Below are 19,540 nucleotides of genomic sequence, written 5' to 3' on the forward strand. Positions count from 1 at the left end.
TGCTCAGTTAGCTGATGTTTAAAGTTAGTGAGGGAAATATAAGTCTCCAGCTTCAGCGATTTCTGCAATTCGTTCAAGTCATTGGCAGCAGAGAACTGGATGGAAAGGCGGCCAAAGGAGGTGTTGGCTTTGGGGATGACCAGTGAGATATACCTGCTGGAGCGTGTGCTACGGGTGGGTGTTGTTATCGTGAACTGAGATAAGGTGGAGCTTTACCTAGCATAGACTTATAGATGACCTGGAGCCAGCGGGTCTGGCGACGAATATGTAGCGAGAGCCAGCCGACTAGAGCATACAGGTCGCAGTGGTGGGTGGTATAAGGGGCTTTGGTGACAAAACGGATGGCACTGTGATAGACTACATCCAGTTTGCTGAGTAGAGTGTTGGAAGCTATTTTGTAAATGGCATCGCCGAAGTCGAGGATCGGTTGGATAGTCCAGTTTTACGTCAGTATGTTTGGCGGCGTGAGTGAAGGAGGCTTTGTTGCGAAATAGGAAGCCGATTCTCGATTTAGTTTTGGATTGGAGATGTTTAATATGAGTCCGGAAGGAGAGTTTACAGTCTAGCCAGACACCTAGGTATTTGTAGTTGTCTACATATTCTAAGTCAGAACCGTCCAGAGTAGTGATGCTAGTTGGGCGGGCGGGTGCGGGCATCGAATGGTTGAAAAGCAACAATGGCGGCAGATAATTTTAGAAAGAGAGGGTCCAGATTGTCTAGCCCAGCTGATTTGTACGGGTCCAGGTTTTGCAGCTCTTTCAGAACATCTGCTGCCTGGATTCGGGTGAAGGAGAAGCTGGAGAGGCTTGGGCAAGTAGTTGCGGGGGGTGGGGAGCTGTTGGCCAGGGTTGTGGTAGCCAGGTGGAAAGCATGGCCAGCTGTAGAGAAATGCTTTTTGAAATTCTCGATAATCGTGGATTTATCGGTGGTGACGGTGTTACCTAGCCTCGGTGCAGTGGGCAGCTGGGAGGAGGTGCTCTTGTTCTCATGGACTTTACAGTGTCCCAAAACTTTTTGGAGTTAGTGCTGCAGGATGCACATTTCTGTTTGATAAAGCTAGCCTTAGCTTTCCATCATCTATCCATCACAATGTGTTAGCAAAGCAGCACTCAGAGGCAGCCTTGAGACTCTTCATAGAGTTTCCAGAAACTTTAGTGAAGTAAATGTATAATATTTTGTATAATTCTGTATTGTTTTCAATACCACAGTGGCATTTGGACATAATTCACTAACAATTCTTTATTTTGCTTTAACTGTTGGTTGGCACTTCCCCACCTCTTGCTTTGGCTGGGTGTCCAGATTCTCTTGGCGAGGGCCTCCTAATCTGAGTGCCATGACCCACTGCTACTACACTGAACAAAAATATAAACGCAACATGCAACAATTTTTAAGATTTACTGAGTTACAGTTCATATAAGGAAATCAGTAAATTGAAATGAATTCATTAGTCCTTCATCTATGGATTTCACATGACTGGGAATACAGATATGCATCTGTTGGTCACAGATACCTTAAAAAAAAAGTAGGAGCATGGGTCAGAAAACCAGTCAGTATCTGGTGTGACCACCATTTGCCTCATGCAGCGTGACACATCTCCTTCGCATAGAGTTGATCAGGCTATTAATTGTGGCCTGTGGAATGTTGTCCTACTCCTCTTCAATGGCTGTGTGAATTTGCTGGATATTGGCGGGAATTGGAATATGCTGCCGTACACATCGATCCATGGCATTCCAAACTTGCTCAATGGGTGAAATGTCTGGTGAGTATGCAGGCCATGGAAGAACTGGGACATTTTCAGCTTCCAGGAAATTTGTACAGATCCTTGTGACATGGCCGTGCATTATCATGCTGAAACATGAGGTGATGGCGGTGGATAAATGACACGACAATAGACCTCAGAATCTCGTCACGGTTTCTCTGTGCATTCAAATTGCCGTTGATAAAATACAATCGTGTTTGTTGTCCATAGCTTATGCCTGCCCATACCATAACCCCTCCGCCACCCTGGGGCACTCTGTTCAACACGTTGAAATCAGCAAACCGCTCGCCCACACGATGCCATACACGCTGTCTGCCATCTGCCTGGTACAGTATTCATCTGTGAAGAGCACACTTGTCCAGGTGCCAGTGGCCATCGAAGGTGAGCGTTTGCCCACTGAAGTCAGTTACGATGCCGAACTGCAGTCAGGTCAAGATCCTGGTGAGGACGACGTGCACACAGATGAGCTTCCCTGAGAGGGTTTTTGACAGTTTGTGCAGCTGTCCGGGTGGATGGTCTCAGACGATCTCGCAGGTGAAGAAGCCGTATGTCTAGGTCCTGGGCTGGCGTGGTTACACGTGGTCTGCGGTTGTGAAGCAGGTTGGACATACTGCCAAATTCTCTAAAACAATGTTAGAGGCGGCTTATGGTAGAGAAATTAATATAAAATTCTCTGGTGACAGTTCTGGTGGAAATTCCTGCTGTCAGCATGCCAATTGCGATGGCATTGTGTTGCGAGACAAAACTGCACATTTTAGAGTGGCCTTTTATTGTCCCCAGCACAAGGTGCACCTGTGTAATGATCATTCTGTTAAATCTGCTTCTTGATATACCACACCTGTATGGATTATCTTGGCAAAGGAGAAATGCTTAATAACAGGGATGTAAACAAAATTTGAGAGAAATAAACTTTTTGTGTATATGGAACATTTCTGGTATCTTTTATTTCAGCTCATGAAACATGGAACCAAAACCTTATATATTTTTTTCAGTTTAAATGAATATAGTGGAAATTGCCTTTGTTATTGCCTTTGTGGTTTTGAGCACTGATCAAATGCATCTCCTGAGTTTGATCCTTAAAAGAATATGAGCCAAGGTGCCCTTTGACTGAAATTCTTAAACATTCTAAAAGGCATGGATACCCATGGCCCAAACCCATCACTGTGCATTTTAGTCAGTGCTTGTAGCTCTTTGACTAGAACATCACTGCTCCTTCACAATGTGCTCCTGATGAAATGGGTTTAGGGGCTGTAGAGAGTGCTCCGTGCCCCAACGGTGGACCTGCGTCAGGCCCCTGATGTGTGAAAGGTAGTCAGTGGGGATTGGAGTGGGGTTAGGCACAGCCCTGCTGTGAGGCTGATTTGAGCACAGAGACCAGAGAGACAAGGGAAGGTGGAAGAAGCCTAGCTTTCTTTTGATTCCTTCTAGGCCAGGGTTTCTCAAACTCTGTCTTGGGTCCCCCCATGGGTGCACTTTTGTTTTTTTTGGGGGGGGGGGGGGCAGGACTGAGTTTGGGGAAACCCTGCTCTAGGCTATGGGCTGGGACTGAGAGCCAGGGGCCCCTGGTAGGGCCCCAGAAAAGCCCCAGCGCCAGAGTGTGGGACTCCGGGCAGGGGAGATGGGGGGGGCGGAGGATTGGGGTGGTGCGCCACAGAGCCAAATTGAGACGTGGGAGCCGTCAAAAATTACCCTAGATGAATATCGAGGAGGGCAGCAGTCGGGGCTGTGGGGGAAATCAGGGGCTGACAACGGGTTGCCAGTGTGGAGCAGGAATCCTCCCGACTTCCCCACTGCTTCTCACTGTAATTACTCCAAGCATCACTCACAGCGCACGTATTTAAATAATGCGGCACTATGGGACCACTCTGCAGAGAGAAGAAATAAGACAAGGACTAAAAGTTAGAGGGAACTCTGGCGTATTACGCAATTGCACACTTTTGTGTGGTATCCACATTGATTTTATTGATTGGTAACGTTCTACCTTCAACACAATACACAACTGAACTCTGTTGTGGGAGATGCCACTGAAGCTCCCTCAGCAGGGGTTAAAAGGAAACATTCTTGCAAAAACCTGCATCCTATATGACAGCTAGCCAAGAAGTTGATCAGAAAAACACAGACAATTGCACTTATCCATGCTGATCTCCTCTTGTTGTGTTTGCGATTCCTCCTCTTGTGGAGTTTGAAGGTTCTCTCTCTCTCTCTTTCTCCTTTCAGCCTGTGCTGCTATTCCCTCCGTCTATAGATGGCGCAGGTGCCAGGTACAGCAAGCTCTCCCTAAGCCGCTTGGAGAGGTAGCTGCTGCGCTCTTATTAAACCCTAGCCAGCTGCTGTAATTTCGCCTCCTTCTCTCATTGTTAATTGGGTAGTCTTGAGTCTTTTTGCGGGGAGTTGATTTACAAGAGAAAGAAAAAAGGAGAGAGAGAAAGATTATTGCACAGGAGGAGAGGAGCTTTGAAGAAGCGTTTTGTGTTTTCCGTCTGCATCCTCCACTCCTCCTCTCCCCCCTTCTTCCATCGGGCTCTCCAGCCAAACCCCATCATCACCACGCCACAGACAACATGACTTGCAAAAATGTGTAGGTGGAAGAGAATGGTTGTTGCTGCTGGCACTTGTTCAGAGGCACAACGAATGACACCTTGATGATAAAGGTCCCGCCCAACAAAGCCGGTTCAGTGTGTAGAATGTGCAACAATGTGTAATTGCCCCTTCGTGATCCTCTGACTGAAACATATGTAGTAGCGTAAGGCGGCAGAGACTACTAAATCATCTTGTCTGTAGGGTACCAAGTCAAATGTCTGAGAGGCTGGAGCAGATTGGCACTCCCACCCTTGTTATACACAACGGCTGCTGCCTTTGAGAAACACTAACTCCCTCCGAAGCAGCCAGGCTTTGTCTTCTCTCCCTCTCATTACTTTGAATTAGCCAGGCACCCTTAACTTCAGCCCCCTTGTCCCAGGGCTCAACTCTCTATCTCTCGCTCTCTTTCCCCTCCTCGAAGGAATCCTCTCCACTCCATACCTCATTATAATTTAATTTTATCATTTGTTGCATGAGTTCCCTCCTCCTTTATTCCCCGCCATTAAAGGCCCTCCTCCCCTGCTCAGGCATGGGGCTTCTCTAAAGGTATCCAGAGCAGCCTTTTACATTGAACGGCCCCAGAATAAAAAGGGGAGAAACCTGGGCATTAGGATTTAATGAGCGGCTGGCTGGGCGAGAAAGAGAGAACGAGAAAGTGAGAGCATGTGAAAACGAAGAATGAGAGAGGAAGAGGAAAAAGTGAGTGAGAAGGTGGGTAGAGAACAAGAATGCCAGGGAGAGAGGATGGAGAGAGCACTAGGCTCCATTATAGTGGCAGAGAAAGCCCCTGAAATACTAGCGTGCGCTCTGATCAGGACGGCAGTGAGCACAATTACCTTCTTTTCAAATCCTTCAGTGACACTGCGGGAGGAAGGAGGACTTTGAAACTTGAAAGGTAGGCGCTCACTTTCAACCTCAAACGCGAGCAGGAAAGGGCTCTGAAATTTGTTCAGTGCTCCCCATCCACCATTAGCTTGTTTCTTCCTCTCGCCTCCAGGCATTTAAGCGCTTTTTGAAAAGATGTTAAGAAATTCAATCACCATAGAGAGACCAGGACCGTTCTTTTTTTCCATTTTTTTTGTGTGTGAGGCATGCTTCCCCTTGGTCCACTGAGGACCGGCTTGCTGCTTTGTGTTGTTGGTGAATAGACCTGTGAATCGGTGGAGGAGAAGAGGACGGGATGGGGGCAACAATGGGAAAAGGGGGGGGGGGAATGAAAGAGGTATTAAAAATGAGGGAAGGAAGAAAGAGAAAAAGCCAAAAGGGTCTGTTTGAGGCTGATGATGGTCAGGGTTGGAGAGGTGCTCCTGAAGTTCAGGCTTTTCAAAGTGTTTGCAGACACCTGTGTCCTCCACATCAGAGCAAGAGCACTCAGTGCCACCGCAATGGATGAGAACACTGACTGGAAAGCCTCTGAGCTATATTGTATGCTCCGATCTTTTTTTTGCTTTACATTAACTTTACAGAGTACCAGGACATTTTAGCCCAAAATCTGGTTGCCTCTGCCAGGAGGCTGAATCTTGACCGCAAGTGGCGCTTCCAGCAAGACAATAACCTCAAGCACACATGAAAATTCACAAAGAAATTGTTAACTGACCACAAAATCAAAATTTTGCAATGGCCGTCTCAGTCTCTGGGTTTGAACTCCTTTGAAAACCTATGGTTTGAATTGAAGAGGTCAGTCCATAAGCGCAGACAAAGAATTTCAAGGATCTGAAAAGATTCTGTATGGAAGAATGGTCTAAGATCCCTCCCAATGTGTTCTCCAATCTCATAAAACATTTAAGAAAAATGCTCAGTGCCGTTATCCTCGCAAAGTGAGGTATTGAAAACAGGGTGCCAATAATTTTAACCCAAATCTTTTTGAGAAGACAAGAATATTACTTGTTTAACAAAATCTCTTTCTCTGAGCATTTGTATTAATATAAAAGAATGTAATTTCCTATTTTTTTTGAGCATTCAATATAGTTAGGTATTTGTATTTGTAACCCTCTCACCAGGCTCGAATATGACTCTCACAATATTAACTTATGCAGAGTATCTCAGCAGCATGGGATGTTAGGTGAGAAGGACATCTCCAATAAGAATTCCTATTGTAAACTATCTAGGATTATGACAATAGGGTATTAACTTCAGATTAAATGATTATAGGTTTCTGTTATTGAATCAGGATAGACCATCCCATGCATTAAATGAAATTGAAACAATCAATGACTCCACCAAGGCAATATACATAACGTTCCATATGTGTATTAAAACATTTTCAAATACATTTTCAGACACATCAAAAGAAATAAAAAATAATAAACCCCAATGAGTCCAAATTATTTCAAGTTTGCTTAAATAAACCGTTGGCGTGCGTTGGAGCTCAAAAAAATGACGACACCCAAAAATATCCTGAAGCACCTCACGTTGTGGTTACTCACTCCTTGGTAGATATTCCCTCAGCGAAGTATGGCAGTTCCATGCAGGTTTCCTCACAAAGTCCAAGGCAAGCACTACTACCCATGCAGACAGTACTCCTTAGCCGTAACCGATATCCCATGGGAACACGAACTCGTTAAGCTTCCCAAGCAATTATCTCCCGGTGTCACACGATGCTAGGCTAACCTCAATGCTGGCAAATACCTCCACGACGAGACGGTAGCTTCAGTCTTTACTAAGTTTTAACAAAATTATAACAACTCTTTTATAAAATAAAACATGTCTTAGTAAGTATGTGTTTTGTTCTAGTTCTGTCGTCGTCTTTTATAACTTTTCTTCACCAACCGTCCTAAGGTAAAACGTCCATCCTTTCATCAACGTCTTTTTCCCTCTCTTTTTCCCAGACCTCCCGTTAACCAGGTCAACTCCCATTGGCCACAACTTAACAAGCGACCTTATTGGTCAAAACTTAACACTTCAAAGTAAAGCAAACTATTCACTTATACATTAAATAAATATTTCTTCAAAAGCATAATGCATTAACAACATTACAGTTTAGGAGCAATTCAATCATCTTTTAAATATATAACCAATTAATTAAAACAAATAACCCAATACCTGGTTCAAACAAGGGTATTACATATTATTTATTTTATACAGTCTATTGCTCATTTTTATCAAGTGTGGCAGTGGTTTTGGACCTGATTGTAAGAATCATTATCAGTAAACTGGACCTATGAAGCTCAGAAGGGTTAAAATAAAGTCAAATAAAATATAACCAAGTTTTCCAGCCATTTTGGTTGGATGACATTAGAACGGGATGTAACATTTTTTTGCCTTGGGGTATTCCTCCTCTTTCAGCATCACCATTCAAGTGTTAGTTGTTGACCTTCTGCTGCCCAGTGTTTGTTAAACCATTTAAGGTGGTACAGTTGAAGTCGGAAGTTTACATACACTTAAGTTGGAGTCATTGAAACTCGTTTTTCAACCACTCCACAAACTTCTTGTTAACAAACTATAGTTTAGGCATGTCGGTTAGGACATCTACTTTGTGCATGACACAAGTAATTTTTCTAACAATTGTTTACAGGCATATTATTTCACTTATAATTCACTTTATCACAATTCCAGTGGGTCAGAAGTTTACATACACTAAGTTGACTGTGCCTTTAAACAGCTTGGAACATTCCAGAAAATGATGTCATGGCTTTAGAAGCTTCTAATAGGCTAATTGACATAATTTGAGTCAATTGGAGGTGTACCTGTGGATGTGTTTCAAGGCCTACCTTCAAACTCAGTCCCTCTTTGCTTGACATCATGGGAAAATCAAAAGAAATCAGCCAAGACCTCAGAAAAACTATTGTTGACCTCCACCAGTCTGGTTCATCCTTGTGAACAATTTCCAAATGCCTGAAGGTACCCCGTTCATCTGTACAAACAATAGTACGCAAGTATAAACACCATGGGACCACGCAGCCATCATACCGCTCAGGAAGGAGACACGTTCTGTCTCCTAGAGATGAATGTACTTTGGTGCGAAAAGTGCAAATCAATCCCAGAACAACAGCAAAGGACCTTGTGAAGATGCTGGAGGAAACAGGTGCAGAAGTATCCATATCCACAGTAAAACAAGTCCTATATTGACATAACCTGAAAGGCCGCTCAGCAAGGAAGAAGCCACTGCTCCAAAACCGCCATAAAAATCCAGACTATGGTTTGCAACTCCACATGGGGATAAAGATCGTACTTTTTGGAGAAATGTCCTCTGGTCTGATTAAACAAAAATAGAACTGTTTGGCCTTAATGACCACCGTTATGTTTGGAGGAAAAAGGGGGAGGCTTGCAAGCCGAAGAACACCATCCCAACCGTGAAGCATGGGGGTGGCATCATCATGTTGTGGGGGCGCTTTGCTGCAGGAGCGACTGGTGCACTTCACAAAATAGATGGCATCATGAGGTTGGAAAATGATGTGGATATATTGAAGCAACATCTCAAGACATCAGTTAGGAAGTTAAAGCTTGGTCACAAATGGGTCTTCCAAATGAACAATGACCCCAAGCATACTTCCAAAGTTGTGGCAAAATGGCTTCAGGACAACAAAGTCAAGGTATTGGAATGGCCATCACAAAGCCCTGACCTCAATCTTATAGAAAATTTGTAGGCAGAACAGAAAAAGCGTGTGTGAGCAAGGAGGCCTACAAACCTGACCTCAGTTACACCAGCTCTGTCAGGAAGAATGGGACAAAATTCACCCAACTTATTGTGGGAAGCTTGTGGAAGGCTGCCCGAAACGTTTGACCCAATTTTAACAACTTATAGGCAATGCTACCAAATACTAATTGAGTGTATGTAAACTTCTGACCCACTGGGAAAATGATGAAAGAAATAAAAGTTGAAATAAATAATTCTCTCTACTATTATTCTGACATTTCTCATTCTTAAAATAAAGTGGTTATCCCAACTGACCTAAGACAGGGAATGTTTACTAGGATAAAAAGTCAGGTATTGTGAAAAACTGAGTTTAAATGTATTTGACTGAGGTGTATGTAAACTTCCGACTTCAACTGTATATGCTGAAATAATTAACCCATTTTAGGTGGTATACGCTGAAATAAAGAACCCATATCACGTTTCAGCTATTACCCAGATGTAGACAGTGTCGAAGAACCAAACGTTTATTTATAATACAGAGGCAGGCAAACAACAGGTCAAAGGCAGGCAGGGTCAATAATCCAGAGAGGGTGCAAAGGGTCCAGAACGTCAGGCAGTCTCAGGGTCAGGGCAGGCAGGGGTCAATAATCCAGTAAGGTGGGGCAAGGTACAGAATGCCAGGCAGTCTCAGGGTCAGGGCAGGCAGAGCGATAAAAAACGGGAAGGGCTAGAAAACAGGAGCAAGGAACTGGTAGGTTTCACAAACAAAACGAAGTGGCAACAGACAAACAGAGAACACAGGTATAAATACACAGGGGTTAATGGGGAAGATGGGTGACACCTGGAGGGTGGTGGAGACAAGCACAAAGACTGGTGAGACAGATCAGGGTGTGACAGGTATAGACTGAAAAAATTGACACCCTTAAGGTGGTATACGGAAGAATGATGAACCCCCTGACTCAGTTCACCATGGCGAAGTAGAGGGAGGAGGGGAATGGAGTCACTGGTTTGAATGAACTATTATCTGCTTGACATCTCAGAGACATCAATGAATCGGGCTAGATTTCACTGAGAGATAAATAGATAGAGAGGGGGAGGGAGAGAAAGAGAGACACCCAACTGGGGAGAGGGAGAAGAAGCCAAGAGAAAGATAGGAATGTAGTGTAATAATATCTTTGGGAATAATGACCACAGTATTTTGTCTCTAGAAAGAGTTCATATACACTGTTTAGCTGGGCTTGTGGGAGTTTGGCTTCACTTGCAAAAGTCCAAAGATTATTGCTACATTGTGTATGTCAAGTCTATGAAACTCATACATAAATAAACTACACCAAGAACCAGAAACTTATCCAGGTCTACGATAGATTCAAGGTCTTATTCCCGGCCTCTGCACTGTGTTTGCTGGATGAGTATTCAGTACATATATACCTACACTCCTCTCAGCAGCACTATCGTTTGCTATATTGGCTCCCAGCACAGTTTATAGTCGCGACTTCCTTCCTTAAATCCAATTCGTGCGAGAACATGAACCCAGAGTCTGAAATCCCTTTGTTAATATTGCGCTTTGCAAGAGCAGACCCTATTAATCCAGCTTTAACAGCATAAATGCCATTATTCCCTTAATAAGATCAGGGGCTGTGCAGTATAGGATTAAATACTTATATCATAACTGACACTGTCATTTCCCGCGGATGAGAGCGTGAGCCTCTGCTCTCTCACTGGCTTGTCAGTTCCGCGTTAAGACTCGTGGAATTTGCTGCTCCGAGCGCCGTGGCGCCGTTCGTGGCTGGGCCCTAACGCAGGTAATGGATGTGGGAGAGTGAGAGGAATAAATGACAGACCCGTGGGTCTTTCTCTCTCCTCTCTCTTTCTCTCCTTTCGTGCCACTCTCTCGCTACTGTAGCGGCCAACTCGGGGTGCTCGGGGTAGCGCTCTTTAATCTAGCCCTCTCTTCTCCTCTTAATTGGCTTTTGGAGGGCTGCAGTTTTCCGCTGCCTGCAGTTCATAGGGGGGCCTTGCAGTGCTAGGCTGGTAAGCGCTACAGAACCTTTGGCACCGGCACCGCGGCACTCTGCCAGGGCCCTCAGTGAGACATTAAAAGAGAGAGAGAGACAGAGGCTGTGAGTAGTGAGCACTGGACCGTGCTGATCAGCAACAACCACAGTGAAATTAGAATCAACCAGGAACCTGGACCAGGGGAGATTTCCCAGCAGCATCTAATGAAGTGAATCTGTTGCTCAGTCAAGATAAACTCAGTGGACTCTGTGGATCTGGTAGAGGAATAGGTTGGATTTGAGGCATTGAGAAAGATTGATAGCATCGTATGTAACTGAATCAAACTGCCTCTGCAATAGCGCTGAATTGCACAAGGCTAGAGCTGCCAGTGTAAAACTTTCAATCGTACAAAGCATTTACCTAAAAATATTCAACTCTAATAATTTATCATAATCATACGATAGGTACTGATGATAGCAATAATCTCAGACCAGAATTTTTGGGTCCAGAGTATCTTCTATTTAGGGACTACTCCTAATAAATCTGTACAGTATCACCCACCAGGTCAGGTGCCAGGCGACCCCATGAAGGCCAGGGTCAGTGTTTAGGTCAAAGGTCAAGTCTTTCCAAAGCTGATCAGCCCTTGAACTCTCTTCACTTTTATCCCTACTAACTCTGCCCAGCACACCAGGGATAGCTTCTCAGGGGAACTCTCCTTTCCGTCTCCCCATCTCTCCTCTTAATTTCTCTCCTTCACCCCGAGAGAGAAAGAGAGCGAGAGATTACTCTGGATGAGAGGGGGTTGAGGAGGAGGGAGAAGGGGGGGTTGATACTACCCATGAGGCTGGTTAATGGGCAGTTTGGAATGCAGGCGAGAAGACCCGGTTGCTTTCTCCATGGGAATCCATTTATTTTATGAAAAGAACAGACAGAGCTGCCTTTAAGATCTGGCTTGTGGGAATCGCTCCCCCTCCGACTGTGGCCACGATGCAGGGGGTTGGGTTCGTTTAGTTGGTGAGAGCATCAGAGATGAGTCCTATTGGATTTATCTGACTGCTGCTTGAGAACTCACACGTTCAGCTGGCTCCTATGGAGGCTAAACCTGGGTGGATTTGTGTACTTGGTTGGTTGCGGGTGTACAAAACAAATCTACTCCCCCTCACAGGAGTATGCTACATGATTTTACTTCTTTCCCATGTATATGGGTGCCTTGTCGTGTGTGTGTGTGTGTGTGTGTGCGTGCATACTCTGAGAGGTAAAGAAATTCCCCTTGACGGCAGCAGCTGTAAGTCACTGTTATGATTCTACTGACAGTGAAACCACTCTCATAACCAAATGGATTTCAGGTTGTGAAGAATTAAGCAGACTTTCGACTCAGTATCTTACAGTATATTTCAATGTACCGAGATCTATGCTGTATCGTCAGTAAATATGGACTCATATTTTTAGCCAAATATATAATCTCACCCTCTTTCTCCCCCCTGTCCCCTTAAAGAAGATGAGAGATTGGGCACGCAGTACCACCACCACCGCGAGAGGCGCAATGCCATCAGCACCCAGGCCTCCACGCCTGGCACCCCTGGCAGCAAGCTGGGTGAGGAGCCCTCCACGTCCACAGAAGAGCGCCCCCCACTGGTAAAGAAAGAGCTGCACAGCTCGCTGCCCCACCTGGCGGACCACGGCCTGCCCTATCGCGGAACGCTGTTTGCCATGGATCCCCGCAACGGATACCTGGATTCCCACTACGGTGAGTACAGAAGACAGAACTCAGTTTAAAGAGGAGGGGTTGGATAGGTTGTTCTTATATGATTGTTAGAGTGTTTATGAAGTCAAAAGTAGTGGGTACATGGCTAGTTTGTGTCGGCAGGGCTTTCGGTCATCAGACAACTTGAATTGCCTCAGTGATTTAGTAAATGGATGGATAATTACATAAAACCTAACATACTATATCTTTGTGGGTTAAGATAGAAAATTTGGCCTTGTTCTATGTATATTTAAGAACAATATACTGTGATTTGAGTGAGGCGGCAGGCCCCCCCCCCCCCCCCCCCCCCCCAACAATGGCACCAAGGTTCTCTCTGTACAGTAATAGGTAAAAGGCGGGGCTGCTAGACGCTTGATTAGGCCTGACGGATCAGCTGCTTTCTCTACCTCTCTCCCTTCCTCCCTCTCCTTTTCGCTCTCCCTAATTCTGTCTCTCTCTCTTTCGCTCGCTCTCTGGGAAGTTAGTATGGGGAGCGTTCAGCGTAGCTTCTTAATTCTCTCATTAGGGGCCTGTCTGAGCACAGTACTCCACTTTCACTCATCAACACACACATCAAAGCCCCAACACTACACTGCACAGTCAAACCACTCTCACTACCCCCTCGTCTCCCTTCTCTCTCACTGGGACGGAGAGAGTGTGGGTAAGAGGAAGGGGGAGGAATAGAGGAGTGAGGGTGATAGTGAGGTAGAAAGATACTGTTGATATGAAGGGAGGGACATGAGGTTTGAGGGAGAGTATGATAGAAAAATAAAATATTAGATAGAGGAGTGAAGGAGCCGTGGTTAGAGAGAGCGTGAGAGAGGGAAATAGAACAAAGGAATAAGAGAAAGATGCAGTTATAGAATGAGAGACAGATGAGTGGAGAGAAAGATGCAGTTATAGAATGAGAGACAGATGAGTGGAGAGAAAGATGCAGTTATAGAATGAGAGACAGATGAGTGGAGAGAAAGATGCAGTTATAGAATGAGAGACAGATGAGTGGAGAGAGATGCAGTTATAGAATGAGAGACAGATGAGTGGAGAGAAAGATGCAGTTATAGAATGAGAGACAGATGAGTGGAGAGAAAGATGCAGTTATAGAATGAGAGACAGATGAGTGGAGAGCGAGGGGGGGGGGGGGGGGCGGTGTTTAGGAGGTCAATTTTGTGCATCTGCGTGGCCTCCGGACAAGGATTTGATGCGATGGCCTGTTTAGTTTCGCTAAATTGCCTGCGAATTGAGCCTGACCGAGTAGTTTTAATCTGCAGGCTGTAATGAAAAGGTCTCTCTCTCCCTGGCTCCGGCTTTGGTCCTTTACTGTAACTGTATTTATTTAGTTCATTAGCCGGCATCTCCTTTGTGTGCTGGTGCGTACATCCACCACAAAGCTACAGTACTAATGTGAAAGGTTACTTAAAGTCAGGCCCAGGGTCTGTAGTCGACAGGATCCTCGCAAGCAGAACATTACTGTCGATTACAGCCCGGTCTTAGCTCAGCATGACTGCCACTGTTGATTTTGTGTGTGTGTGTGTGTGTGTGTGTGTGTGTGTGTGTGTGTGTGTGTGTGTGTGAGAGAGAGAGCGGTAGAGGGTTCCAGACCACTGAAGTCAAGGGGAGCTAGGGGCCGTGGTTGGGGTGGTTGGGGTGATGGTTAGGGGTCACAGTAAGGGGTGGCAGTGCCTCGGGGTAGTGCTTAAAAGTCACAGTCAAATGGAGAGTTCAGAAGCAGTAGGAAAAGTCAAAGGGGCCATAGAGCCTGAAAGGGCTCCATTCTTTCTGCAGAACAGGCAGTGGATGGAGAGAGTCATACTGCTATTGGGGCGCACTGTCTTCCGTTTCTCTCTCTCTCTCTCTCTCTCTCTCTCTCTCTCTCTCTCTCTCTCTCTCTCTCTCTCTCTCTCTCTCTCTCTCTCTCTCTCTCTCTCTCTCTCTCTCTCTCCTCTCTCTCTCTCTGTCTCTCTGTCTCTCTGTCTCTCTGTCTCTCTGTCTCTCTCTCTCTCTCTCTCTCTCTGTCTCTCTGTCTCTCTCTCTCTCTGTGTGTGTCTCAGATAATGATGAAATATTAATTCCATTCCAATGTTTTACCAGAGGCTGTATTTAACAGAATTTAGATGACTAATGGAGCACATGCTGAAATGCGAAGGCAGTTGTTTTTCCTCTGAGGGTGGAGTGTGCTGTAAATGGATGTTGTTGGGACGTACCCTGACTCAGAAAGAGTTACGACCAGAGGTGAGAGAAAAGAGCAGGCCGGGGGCTGTGTAAAATGGCTTCCTCTGGTACCAGGTGTGGGGAACACGAGGTGTCCCTGAAGGCGCCTGCCGGTCCCATTCTGTCTGATTGGCCCATGCTCTAGGCTCCTAATCTGCCGACGGCTCCTTTGAACACGGAGCCCCATGGCTCCACCACTGCTACCCCCAGAGGCTGGGAAGTGTGAAGAACATTGATCCCTGTGCTTGGTTGAACACCCCCTTCCCGCACATCCTTCCATGGTCCACTCCACCAACACTCCCCTCTCCCTGGGGTCCCTGACTGCCACCTTCCTAAATGTATCCCAGGTGTGTGTTGTGCATGTGAGGGTGATGGAGTTTGAGTCCTGGGTCTTTGTGCTGTGCTTGCAGAGTGTGGGGCGCTGCACGATCTGGCTACGGCTGACAGCCAGGTAAATGTGATTACTCTTCCCGCTGGTGTGTTGTCAGTGCTTAATGCAGCTAAACACGCCGGCACCTGCAGCCTCAAGCACACTTGGACTGCTGGGTTGTCATGGTTGTCGCTGTGGTGGTGATGGGGGGAGAAGGGTGGGGGACAGCCTCTTCTGTGCTCTATCCCACTCCCCTAAGGACTCTGTGTTTATTCTCACCTGTACGTCCACATCAAGGAGGAGGCATTAAGAAAAAATAGCCCCTATTAAGTGCATTAGCTAAATCGCGGTGATGCATAGAGTCTAAGACTCTTTTCTTGGGCAAACACTGGATAAGCGTCCATATCCCGCTTACCACAACACTAATACATGGGGCTTTCGCCTGGATAAGGAGGAGGAAGCATTGGGGAGGAGGATTAATGAGAAACTTGGGTTTTTAAAGATTTGTGTATTGCGAGGAGATGTGTATTGTGAAGGCGTTACCACGGCGGCACTAGCGACATCTGTTTACATTGTGGGCTTATTAGCGGGTCAGTGGTCCTCAGCAACAGTGGAACACTTGCTGGAGTTCCGTCTGCTGTCTCCGCTTACTCTCTCCTCCGGGATCCCTCTTCTTCCTTCAAGTGTTAGTCTTTTTCTTAAACACTTTTTCTTCCTTCCCCAGCCAGTCAAAACATGTCCCGTTACGGGATTGTAAGCACATTCTCTTCAATGGACAGCTTTCTTATGTTTCTTTCCAATCCTAGCAGTATTGAAACATCAGAACATGTTTTGTCAAAGGAAGGCGACTGGGCAGGGTGGGAAAATCACTAAGCTTTTCCTACCCTCTCACCCTCCCCAACACTAAGTATGTTGGTTGGTTCCTCAACAACCAAGGCTGCTTGGTGGTTGTGTGTGTCTGTGATGACACAGTAGTAGGTCACTATGTGGACCGAGACAGACTTTTATAGCTGAAGTATAAGTGGGCCTATATCAGCCTTATACAGTCTGTCGTCTGCAGACTGATGGAATCAAGATCCTAGGCCAAGCACCACCAGCTGGTAATCCTCAGACCAAAACCTTGGTCGTCTCACCTCTGAGACCTCTTAGACCAGGGCTGCTAAGCCATAGCAAGGTGGAAGTACAGTACAAATTGATGGCTGGTCTAGTGGATGGTTTGGATACCATCAGGCTATATCCCTTAAAACCTTTTTTGGCCAAAGCTCTGACAGAAATGACCATTACCTGGGATTGTGGGGAGCCAGCCAGCGCTCAACCAGACCCAGGGCGTATGGAGTGGGGGGTGGGATGGTGATCTCCAGCTCCAGACAGGGGTTAAGTTAACCTCCAAGGCTGCATTGTAAAGGAGATCTCAGGTCTACTGGTCCGTAGCGTGGCAAGTACTGGGTCCACGTCAATCTGTCTGCCTCTTTATCAAACTACAGCAGCTGATCAGTGAACTGAATTAGCTGGCTGTCACAAAATTTCAATGTGATTTGTACCACAATGGACCAGGCTCTGTACAGTTAATGACTGCATTACTGCTCTCCCTGATTCAGAGTCACAAGTATAGGCCATACAGGAACTATAGGAAAGCTTTCCTGCCACAGAAAAAAGTCACGAAAATAACCCACACTAGAAAAGTAATTTATAACGCATTTTTTCACTCGAGGCCAGCTTTCTGGGTTCCACATTGGTTCCTTGTCACAAGTTTTGGCAAAACAGTTTCAAGCACTTCTCCCCACAGAAATGATAATACAGAGGAGCAGGGGTGGTGGCGAGGATGCGCTGGGAGAAATGTACTCATTTCAAGGACGATTGAGGGGGAGAGAAACCTGTGGGGAACACGGGGGCCACCCTGCAGTACAGGCCACGGAAAGGAATCTCTTCCATCCACCTCCTTTGATTATGAAAGAGAAACATAGCTGGGCAGCTCTTGAATTAGCTCCGCAGTCCAGCGCACCATGGACAATCGCTGTGATCCCCTTTTATACAGCTTATTACAGGAATCTCACAGTACAATGCGGATAAAGTTTGAAGTGGTCAAAGAAAGACACTTTCGCTCTAAGTGAAGGTCAGGCTTTCTTGCATTTACTCTTAGTACCACAGAGCCCGAGAATGTGCGTGAATTGCATTTTTAACAATAATGTTAATAATATTGTTACAATAACAATATTCATTTGGAGTGGCTCAAAAAGAATGAGAAATATCTTAACAAATGAGTACTCAGCATTTCTTCATATCATTCTTGCAACATCTGTCTGTGTTTTGGACCCCTTTGTCAAATTAAGAATGGCTAATCGGTCAGAAAACGCGCAGAGGCATCACATGCCTAAAACAATAGATGTGCTTTGTAGCGGCGAAGGCTTAAAAAAAGACTTGCAGCATGTTTCTCTGACTGTCCGTAAGGATACGCCACCACCACAACTAACACCAACAAACACACCACCAAACACAACAATAACGCCGTTCAACATAATGTCCATAAAGACGTGAGTGCAGGCAGGAATAACACAAGGCTCATGGGTCTTCTCTCCCTCCTGAAGTATTCAGTGGGAATAAGAAGCAGGATGATCACCGGGTGTGGAGTGGGACAGTCACACTCATTTCATGCCCACCTATATGTTTGTTCACTGTAAGCAAATCTCACCGCCCAGCCTTGTAGCGCAGCGATTTGTGTCCCTCTTCTCATAGAGTTAGCACCCTTATCCCTTCAACCAACCCCCAACGCCTCCCTCCCCCCTCTCCTCTCTTCTTCTCTCCTAAGGATGGACTGTACCTATTATTCTATAGGAGGAGGGGGCTGAGACATGCTGGGTAATTAACATGTTTCCTCTCAGCTCCTTTACGGGCTGGAGCAAATAAGGAGACTAGAGTACATCCTCTTGTCCATACCACAGGGTAGAGACTTACAAAAGAGAGAGAGGGAGAGAAAAAGAGACAAAGTAAGAGAGAGACAGAAAGTGAGAGAAATTAGAGAGAGAAAGAGGACTGGAGAAAGGGAGGAAGAAAGGGAGAGAAGAAGCGCCAATGAGAGAGAGCGTGAGACTGGAGAAGGATAGTAAAGGAGAGAAGAGTAGGAGGGGGGGATGTAAACAAAGCAGAAAATGAAGAGAGACATAAAGAAATGGGAGCTCGAGGAGGTCAGGCCCATCATAGGCTTAGTGTTGCCTTCAAAGATGGCTGGGACAGGTGGCAGTTCCAGACAATCTCGCTCTGCAGAGCAGCATCCTCTCAGGAGGAGATAAGGGATTCCTCCATCCAGCCCTCCCCTCTCCTCCTCCTCTCCTCCATCTCCTCCTCTCCTCTCTCTCCTCGGCTCGGCTCCCCCAGCCGGGGCTGCTTTGATGTGGCTTGGTGTGAGCAGGTTGAGCTTAGGCTCATGGCTGGGGCTTGTTGGACCGCTGGGCTGTTGCAGGGGCCTCCGGGAGCCAGACTCTCTGCCTCTCTGGCCCGGCTCAATCAGCATTGCTCTCCGGTGCCCGCAACTTTCAGGTCTCATTAAAGCACTCCGGCAGCGTTAATCCTCTTTAAGTTTTTACACGGCGCCCCTTTTGTCTCTCAGGCACAGGGACCATGGGGACCCCAGGGCGCCGCCTGCGTGACAAAATGCTAAAATATCACTGTGACACCAAGTTCCGCTCTTTTCTCTTCTCTTCTACACTCCCTCGCTCCCCTGTGTACAGTATTGTATGTTCTACTCTCCTTTTCTCTTCTCTCTTTGGGTGCAATCGCTCCTTCTCATTGTGCGTTCTCCCTTTTCTCTCTCCCTCCATTCCCTTGATAGTACCTAGCTCTGGTTGTAAGTCGTTCAGGATTATTTTGGGGGGGAATTTGTTGACAAGGGTGGAGTAAATGGATTACAAGTTGTCCTTGTTTTTGGGAGGAGGGAGAGATCAGGCTCGGCTTTGAGTAAGGGACAAAGAGAGAAGGGGGAGAGAAAGAAAGAGGGTGAAGTGAGGAAGAGATAGAAATATAGGCCCATGTGGAGAGAGACAGAGAAAGACTTGGAAGAGTGTGAGAGAGAAAGAGAGTGGGAGAGCTACAGAGAGTGTTGCGGTGCAGAGGGGAAGAGCCAGGGCTGTAATTGGCCCAGAGGTGACGACCCCTGTCTACTCCTAAGATCCAGCAGTCATTTGTCTGCTTGCTGTGACATTGCGTCCCAAATGGCACTCGATTTCACTAAAATGCACTACTTTTGGCCAGAATCCATAAGTAGGGAATAGGGTGCCTTTTGGGACACAGCTCTGGGTTTCCCTTTTGCTTTAC

The 19,540-nt window shown here is 46.2% G+C and overlaps 1 protein-coding gene across 2 annotated transcripts in view; it reads left to right on the forward strand.

Annotated features, from left to right (window-relative positions):
- The window catches only part of LOC115154990 (transcriptional activator GLI3), a 186,725-nt gene that overhangs the window by 76,685 nt on the left and 90,500 nt on the right, over nt 1-19,540 (forward strand). Inside the window, exon 3 of one of the 2 annotated variants that reach the window (XM_029701758.1) lies at nt 12,406-12,657. In XM_029701758.1, coding sequence (XP_029557618.1) covers nt 12,406-12,657 — 252 coding nt within the window. The remainder of the gene's footprint in view (nt 1-12,405; nt 12,658-19,540) is intronic. The other variant, XM_029701765.1, reaches the window with a different exon arrangement.

The sequence above is a fragment of the Salmo trutta genome, chromosome 2 (assembly GCF_901001165.1).
Source record: "Salmo trutta chromosome 2, fSalTru1.1, whole genome shotgun sequence".
Taxonomy (NCBI): Eukaryota; Metazoa; Chordata; class Actinopteri; order Salmoniformes; family Salmonidae; genus Salmo; species Salmo trutta.